This window comes from Lolium rigidum, chromosome 7 (assembly GCF_022539505.1).
Source record: "Lolium rigidum isolate FL_2022 chromosome 7, APGP_CSIRO_Lrig_0.1, whole genome shotgun sequence".
Taxonomy (NCBI): Eukaryota; Viridiplantae; Streptophyta; class Magnoliopsida; order Poales; family Poaceae; genus Lolium; species Lolium rigidum.
Genome location: NC_061514.1, coordinates 317,585,074 through 317,594,099, shown reverse-complemented (window position 1 = coordinate 317,594,099; position 9,026 = coordinate 317,585,074). Strand labels below are relative to the sequence as shown.

The window sequence follows — 9,026 nt, the reverse complement described above, 5'->3', positions numbered from 1 at the left end:
ACATATTTTTTCATGCATGTATCATCCTATAGAATATTCTCTACCATAGATCGACTTAACCACATTAAACTTGCCGTGCCGTGAACCGATTGTCTTTTTTGTTCAGGGACTGTGAAAAAGTGCCTTCTTTATACAGATGGAGGAACGATATGTTATTTTTATCCAATATGGTTAGAAACCTTATTTTTATCCAACATACATGTGAAGAAAACATCAGATTATTCCAAACTCCAAAATATGCGTTTGGATTTGTTTGCAGAAACCAACTCCAAGCTAGTCGGAAACTCGGAATCTATTGAGCGGTAGTACCTCTTATTATTATCTTTTCTGCATAAGAGTTGTTTAATTTCTGTATACAAAAACTCATGTGCGGCGCCGATCAATATTCCCTGCCTTGACCGGCAGTTCGGAGACAGTTGTAGCTTAGCATCGAAAAACGATTAATTAGTGCTCACACAGATGCAATTAGCATGCTGGATCGAGCACCTACCAAGTACCAATACCTGCTAAACATGAGGAGGTCGACGTAGCAGTAGCAGTTGCATGGTACTGCTCCTTTTGTGAGCCGCGCGCTGGTTTAGCCGTCAACGTTAACCAGCTCAGGGACTCAGGGAACATGTCCTGCGTCCCTGATAGATATTTCGTCGGAACGCGCGCTGATCATCCGATTCCTCCGAATGATCTGTGCAGTGCGAAAGAAAACAAGGTCGAAATAATGGCCGCGCGCGCTTAATCATGCCTTGATGAGTACGCTAGTACTACGAGCTCGACTGAACATGTGCAACACCTACACATGCATCGCATCGATCTAACCATAACTTTCTCTACACAGGCACCTCTCTACACAGGTACGGAGTACCTGCTGGCAAGCACTCTCTAGTCTCTACTACTCGATGGTCTGAACGGATCGTCAATAAAGATGATTAAAGTACATATGCTTTGTTTTTTCAAGGGGAAAAGTGCACATGTTTTTGTTGATTCTACATGAATGAACAACTCAGTAACCTCTAACTATCGTTTAGAAGAAGATTTACTGGCCCTGGACAAGCATCCTGGAATGTTACAACGTCTGGATTGGATCCATTTAACACAGAGATCTGGTGTATTTCGTTGAAATCTTACTGAGAATGGAGTATTCTCGCCGGCTTCTATGTATAATTTTTTTAATCCAACTAGATGTTCCACTTGATAATAATAAGAAAATTTGTAAGACGAAGATCTCGCTTAAAACTAAAGTGTTTATGAGCTCATGCACGTCATGTCCTACACCACTTTCTACTACCGATACACTAGCTTTGACAGATGGTTCTCCTCTTGGCTCTGAGAATATTACTCGCTACATGAGTATTGTTGGTGCTCTTCAGTATTTGACACAAACTCGACCTGATATTTTCTTTTCAGTTAATAAGGTATGTCACTATCTTCATGCTCCCACAACAACACAATGTTGTCAAGAGGATTTTGAGGTATATTCATGACACAAGTAGAGTTGGTCTAACCTTTCAATGGTATTTCTCCAATCTTCTTAGTGCCTATTCAGATGCAGATTTGGCAGGTGATTTAGATGATGGAGGCTCCACAGGTGGATATGCTATATATTTTTTTTGGGTCCCAATCTCATTTCTTGGATTGCTACGAAACAACCAACCGTGTCTTGTTCTAGCACAAAGGAATTGCAAATGCCACTGCCGAGCTTATTTCTGTTAAAGCTCTAGTTCGAGAACTTGACACTCAAGGAGAAACCATGTCTTTGGTGTGATAATTTTGGTACAACCTACCTGTCTGCTATCCTAGGTTTCCATGCTCGTACTAAGCATATTGAGATTGATTTTTTCTTTGTTCGAGAATGGGTTGCTAGCAAGCAACTTGATTTCGAGTTCATCTCCAACAAGGATCAGGTAGTAGATGGTTTCACCAAAACATTATGTTCCAATATACTAGATGAGTTTAAGCACAATCTAAACCTCTCCCATGTCTAGATTAAGGGGGTTTTTAGAGATGTAGTTCCGACACATATACGATATGGTGTAGTACCGTATACGTGTCCAACTCTGTATTGCCCTGCGAGGGGCTATTCACTACTAGGAAAAAGGCCTATAGCCGCAAGCGGCGCACCAAAAAAGGTGCCCGCCAGTGCTAAATACTACCGGCACACCATGTTTCGAGCGCGCCAGTGATGACTCAATACCGCCGGCGCAGAAAAATTTAGTGTGTGAGGGATAAGATTCGAACAGGTCGTGCCCAGACCAAAAATCTGTGCTCCCCTTACCGTTGGCGCGCCTCTATGGTCGTGCGTCGGTGGTCAATTGTTTACCACCGGCGCACCACCATAGAGGCGCGCCGGCGGTAAGGGGAGCACTGATTTTTCTCTCCACCCCCTCCCCCTCCCACGGAAACGCCTTTTCCGTTTTGAGAAAAATAAGCGAATATGGTAGAAATTTCAAAAAATAAAATCATTCGAGATGCCCATTTGTTTTGTCATCTATTTTGAAGAGAAATTTAAAACTATGAATTTCGATATACTATGCAAAATAACGTTATGTTTTGGCAAACCTGAATTTCCGGTTGCATACAACCTCCGATGAAAAACTTTTATATCAAATGTATCTACGCGAAGTTTCCTTCCGATTTCAACAACCTATGTTCGTTTAGACAGAAATTAGATTCGGCAAATTCAAAACAAAAACATGACATTTTTTTAGGTTTTAGATTTCGATGAAAAACTAGGAAAAATTATTGTCGGCGCACCACCATATTTGGTGTGTTGGCGGTAACCTATGATATATACTCCTCCTCCTCCTCCTCGTACACCGGCGCGGCGACATGACCAAGACCTCATAGTGATCTTACGGCCTCCTCCTGCACCTCCTACACCGGCGCAGAGACGACACTACAACCACGGTTCCCGAGCTAGATCTAGATTTGATTTTTTTTTGGTATTCGGCAGGCTCTATTGCGCCGACAGTAACATTTTTTGGTGCACCAATAATAATCCCTAGTATAAACACGAAACCGGTGAACCGAAAGGTCACACCGTTCCACCCAAACAAACATACGATCTAACAGGATGCTCTGTTAAGGCGTCTGGATTCGATCCATTTGATGTAGGGATTTAGTGTATTTAGTTGGAATTTTACTAAGAATGGAGTATTCTGGGCGGCTTGTGTGTATAATGCTTTAATCCAACATGATGATCCAATCTGATAATAAATAGAAAAATAAAAGGTGAAGATCCCACTTAAAACTGAGGTATTTGTGTGATATCTTCCTCGAGGGGTAATTCTTATCAAAGATAACCTGCAAAACACAATTGGCAGGGAACTAAAACGTGTCTTTTTTCATCATGACGAGACTATAAAGCACTTACTATTCATAGCGAATTTGCCAGATCTATATGGTCAGCCATCAAGATAGGTTTTAGCTTATACCCACCAAGTAGCGTTGCGAATATATTCGAAAACTTGCTAAACGCTCTGGAATCTACGTTTAAATTGCTTATTAGGGTGTGGGAGCGATTGCTGCTATTTGATTGTTTATGCTATGTAGAAATGATAAGTATGTTAACAATAAAAATGTTTCTCTTATGCAGGTTATCTACCATGGCACAACTACCCTCATTTGTGGTCTCCTCTACTGTGTGTGGACTCTGGAGCATTACAATCTCTTCACGAAGGTGTATACATGATTGGAGGATACGACGAGAGATATTTATTTCCTACATGGATGATATCGTGATCTACGGATTGGTCCTCCTTCGCCTTATTCTGTTTTTACTTTTTATTGTTGTCGAGAACTTCACTTTTATTTATGATTGTAATTTATGGATTAGTATGGTCGTGTATATCATAACTATGTAGAGACCGAGTGAAATGCTCGGTTTTACATAATAAAATGTCCATGATCTAAAAAAAACTCAAGAGTACACTGCAAGTTTAGTCGTAGTTGTAGAACTGCATGCTCTAACCAATGCAACCAAAAGACCGATCTGATGGAAGAGATTAGGCAATGCATTTATACTTCAACACTCCCCCTCACGTGTGGCTCCCTCAGGCCTACACGTGGACCGAAAGTGGATCGCAATATTTTTATTTTATATTGCGCCAGCCGGGTCTTGAACTCAAGACCTCTTGGCTCCGATACCATGTAGAACCGCATGCTCTAACCAATGCAACCAAAAGACCGATCTAATGGAAGAGATTAGGCAATGCATTTATACTTCAACACTCCCCTCACGCGTGGCTCCTCGAGCCTAAACGTGGACCGAAAGTGGGCTGCAATATTTTTATTTTATATTGCGCCAGCCGGGTCTTGAACTCAAGACCTCTTGGCTCTGATACCATGTAGAACTGCATGCTCTAACCAACACAACCAAAAGACCGATCTGATGGAAGAGATTAGGCAATGCATTTATACTTCAACAGTAGTAATGCAGTAACAGCCAATGCGGCAGAAACAGACTCGAGGCACACGCAATGCATCGAAACCATCATTAATTACATCAGTACGAGAGTAGAACCAAGATGTGCCTAGTTGTCAACACGGTTGACCTCAGGATCCAGTAAACAGTAGAGTTTTCTGATTTTCAGTAATGGTATTTTGACAGTATGCGAAGAAGACAGAGCAGGGTATCCGATGGTGTCGCCCGACTGCCCTTGGTTCCGGCGACACCGACCTACCGGCCGCTGATGATGCCATCCACTCCCACAGTGAACCCCCTGTTAATAATTCAGGTCACATCGATTGACCCCGGTAACGAGGTACCAATGCTAAGTACACTTGCTGCCGGTCCTAACTAAACAATCACGAGACCTAACCGTAGTGCCGCATGCGTGCGTGCAGCTGTCTCCAGTTTTTCAGGTCATTAACGCATGGTGTTTTTCAGTTAGCATATGATGCTGATGCTGAGAGAGAGAGAGGGAGCTGGAGTGTTCTGTAATCAACTTCGCAGAGATATTCGACGAAAAGAGGGTGGTGCAGTTTGAGTTGAGGTAGCTGCGGTTTGAAGGTGATTAGAACATGGGTTAGGCTGGATAATGGCGAGCTGCTCTGCTGGAAAAGGGCGTGCTGACAGTGCCTCGCCATGTGGTCGACCGCGCCTCAAATGTGCCTAGGCTCCTTTTGCAGCTCCCGCTTTATGCCCGATCGAGAGAGAGCCTGCTAATTAAGCAGCCACTAAATGGTAGTGATGGGAGATGCACCGTACTGCCACTAACTAAATGTGGTAAAAATGGGTTCAGTGTACTCGTTGAATGGTTTTATGGTGCTGGACAGTACAGTTAATGTACTTCCCGGGTTTGTGAACAAGCCACATTAATTTTCTATTATGTGATCATAGTACTACTGGATTTATTATTAAAATTTTAGAATTCAATAATTTATTATACTATGTGTGAATTATTAGTGGTCAAAGTGGCTTGTGAAGGACGCCTGAGGCGTCACTGGTTATAGAAACAGAACAGGGTGCCAGGACAAACGTTGGAGGCTGGATAAATGAGGCAGCAGAAACTGTTGATTGTAGTAGGGAGTACAATCAAATCCAGCAAATCTGCACAATAAAAGAAAATCTCTTCAGCAGTGAGCTGTTAAGTGGATCTCTCTACTCTTCTTTAAAAAGCTCACTGCTCAAGGGGCCATGGCAGGCAGTCCAGGGCTAGGCTAGGCTAGGCCACCACCATCCTACTACTCCTAGGCCTGCGTGGAGGCATCTTGTCCAGCTTGGAACCTCGAGGAGAGGAAACAAAGCAATCCAAGCAAGCAATCCCCACCAATTTTCATTTCATTTCGGAGAGAGAGAGAGAGATTAGGCAATTTCCATATTTTTTCAGCTTCATCTCCGGGATCCCAACCTCTCCTCCGTATATATACTCCCCATCTCTCTCCTAGCTCGCTCCCCTGTGCCCTGTTCCTCGGGCCGGCTCCTGCACCACCAGCCATGGCGGTGTCCTCGCCTTCGTCCCCAGCGCTCGAGAGGATGATGGGCAGCAAGTCCAGGTGGCGCCGCGGCAACAGAAAGGTGAGCGCCCTCTCCGGATACTCTCGCTCGTCTTCGTCTTCTTCGCCGCTCAATGTCAATGCTCGTCCGACGACACGGAGGTAGATAGATAGAGATACAGCGATTTGGATTTTGGCGCGGCGATCCCGGAGCAGTGTCCGCCGCCTCCGTCGTCCAGATGGCGGGACGCATGCGCCGCGTCACCAGCCTCGTCTTGTTCATTTCAAGAATCTTTGCTCGCGTGTCTTGTTTGTTGTTTCTCTATCTCCCGCATTAATGTTGCTTCCGCTGATTACAAAAGAGGAAGGAAAGACTCGGTTTTTTGGCGCAATAGCTCGAGGGGTCCTGAATTTCGCTCCCCCAAAATGCCGAATCTGGCGCTGATTTTGTTTCACGGCGGCGCGCGGCAGGTGATCAAGCGCTACATCGGCGAGGCGCGGGCGGCGCTGGAGGCGGCGGCGGCGCAAGGAGGATGTGACGGGGGCGACGAGTCGGCGGCGGAGGCGGCGCTCGGCCTGGTGGCGGCCGCGCTGGAGGTGTCGCCGCGCATGGAGGCCGCGCTGGAGCTCCGGGCGCGCGCGCTCCTCGCGCTGCGGCGCTACCGCGACGTCGCCGAGATGCTCCGCGACTACATACCCAGCTGCGGCAAGGCGAGCGCCGGCGGCGACGACAGCACCGCCTCCTCCGTCTCGTCCTGCTCGTCCGGGTCCGGGGACCTTGCCTGCGCCTCCCGCGCCGGGCTCCTTTCCCCGTGCCGCGACATCTCCGTCTCGGGCGCCGCCGGAGGAGCCTCCCGTTTCCTCTGCTGCTTCGACGTCTCTGAGATAAAGCGCCGCGTCGTCGCCGGGATTTCCAGGAGCTCCGATACCGAAACCCAGTGGAGGTAACAGCTCGCCATGACCGAAATTGAACATTTTGATTGCTTTGCAACCTGCAGTACAGTACTAAAAATTATCATTGCGAATGCTGCCGCCACTACAGGTACTTGGTCCTGGGTCAAGCATGCTTCCATCTCGGTTTAATGGAGGACGCCGTGGTGCTTCTCCAAACGGGCCGCCGCCTCGCCTCGGCGGCGTTCCGCCGCGAGAGCGTGTGCTGGTCGGAGGACAGCTTCTCCCCGCCCAGCTCGACGGCCAATGTGGTATCCATGCCGGCGGGCAGAAGGGCGTCGTCGGGGATGCCGCCGCCGAGCGAGGCGGACTCGCTGTCGCAGCTCCTGGCGCACGTGAAGCTCCTGCTCCGGCGCCGCGCCGCCGCCATGGCCGCGCTCGACGCCGGCCTCCCGGCCGAGGCCGTGCGCCACTTCTCCAAGGTGCTCGACGCGCGCCGCGGCGGCGTGCTCCCGCACTCCTTCGCCACGGCCTGCCTCGTGGGCCGCGCCGCGTCGTTCCGCGCGTCCGGACGCCCCGCAGACGCCATCGCCGACTGCAACCGCGCGCTGGCGCTCGACCCGGCGTTCATCCCGGCGCTGCGCGCGCGCGCCGACGTGCTCGAGTCCATCGGCGCGATCCCGGACAGCCTCCGGGACCTGGACCACCTGAAGCTCCTCTACGACGCGGCGCTGCGCGACGGGAAGCTGCCGGGCCCGAGCTGGCGGCCGCAGGGCGGCGTCCGCCAGGGCGAGATCGCGGGCGCGCACCGCGAGCTCGTGGCACGCATCCAGCAGCTCCGCGGCCGCGTGGCCGCCGGCGACGGGTGCGGCGTGGACTACTACGCGCTCCTCGGCCTGCCGCGCGGCTGCACGCGGACGGAGCTGGTGCGCGCGCACCTCCTGCTCACGCTGAAGCTGAAGCCGGACCGGTCGGCGTCGTTCGCGGAGCGGCTGGAGCTGGTGGACGAGCACCGCGACCTGGAGTCGGTGCGCGACCAGGCGCGCATGTCGGCGCTGTTCCTGTACAGGATGCTGCAGAAGGGTTACTCGCATGTCATGTCCGCCGTGCTGGATGAGGAGGCCGCGCAGAGGCAGAGGGCAAGAGAAGACGCCGCTGCATTGGCAGCTGCCATGGCGGCCGCCGCAGCGCCGGCGCCCAAGCAAGAAGAAGAAGCATTGACCGTGCCGGAGGGTACTAAGTCAGATAATGCCCGTCCCGCAAACGTTGGCAACGTTCTGGTCGCGAAGCTGGAAGTGATCGCACCACCATCGCCGCCGACGCCGAGGCTCACGGCGGCGACCGTGGCGGCAACAATGAGCCCAATGTTCCAAGGCGCGTTCTGCCGCGACATGGCGGTGGTCGGGACGCTGCTCTCGCGCGGCGGGTTCGACCTGCCGCCAATGGCCGTGAAGTGCGAGGCGATGAGCTGCTGATCGACGACCGACCAGCCAATTCGCCGGAGACGGCGGCATTGCAGGTGGCGGGAAAACGGATGAGAGAATTCGAAGAGGAGCTAGCTTGCTCGATTGGTGAAACGACCCGCTGGCCGCCGTCTGTAGCACCAGTCCTAGTGTACAGTTTGAGAAGAGTCGCTATCGATTGAGAGAAGAAAATCAAGTACTGAAATTTTGGTTTCGTCTTATTTGGATCGTGTCCTTTGTGAGCTTGCCATAGTGATGTTTAGGAGTTTGTCTAGTCGATCTCTAGCTAGCTAGGTACTGCATTTCATTTCTTGTGATGGTACAAGTTCTGTACAGTTTATTCCCCGTTTTCTCTCATGCCTTTCTTTCCTCATCAAATGTTACTGTCTCTTTTTCTAACAGATATCTTGTCGAAGACTTGGGTAGGATCAGGTTTTAGATAGATCTATGAGAACAACTTTTTTTTTCAAATGACAAAATATGTTCAAATACTCTGAAAAAATGACAACACACATTTGGGTGTTATATGTAACAAAAACAATTTGCAGCTTCAAATTTGACATACACTTAGAGAGCTAAAAAGATAAAATTGGGTGTGAATAGTGTGACATAATATTCAACCAGATCTGACATTACTCTCTTTTTTGTGTTTCTCTAACCGTATTTCAAATTTTGTTCCGTCCGCGAGGGGTGGGGGGGAGGGGGATCAGCGGGCTTACGCATTTAGTATGCGTAAGCCCT

At 49.4% G+C, this 9,026-nt stretch overlaps 1 protein-coding gene across 1 annotated transcript; it reads left to right on the top strand.

Annotated features, from left to right (window-relative positions):
• Positions 1-5,932: 5,932 nt before the first annotated feature.
• On the top strand, positions 5,933-8,545 carry LOC124673214. The gene is made up of 3 exons (XM_047209331.1): positions 5,933-6,013; positions 6,403-6,875; positions 6,974-8,545. The coding sequence occupies exons 1-3, from the start codon at positions 5,933-5,935 to the stop codon at positions 8,295-8,297; spliced, it is 1,878 nt and encodes a 625-aa protein (XP_047065287.1). The 3' UTR covers positions 8,298-8,545.
• The last annotated feature ends 481 nt before the right edge of the window (positions 8,546-9,026 follow it).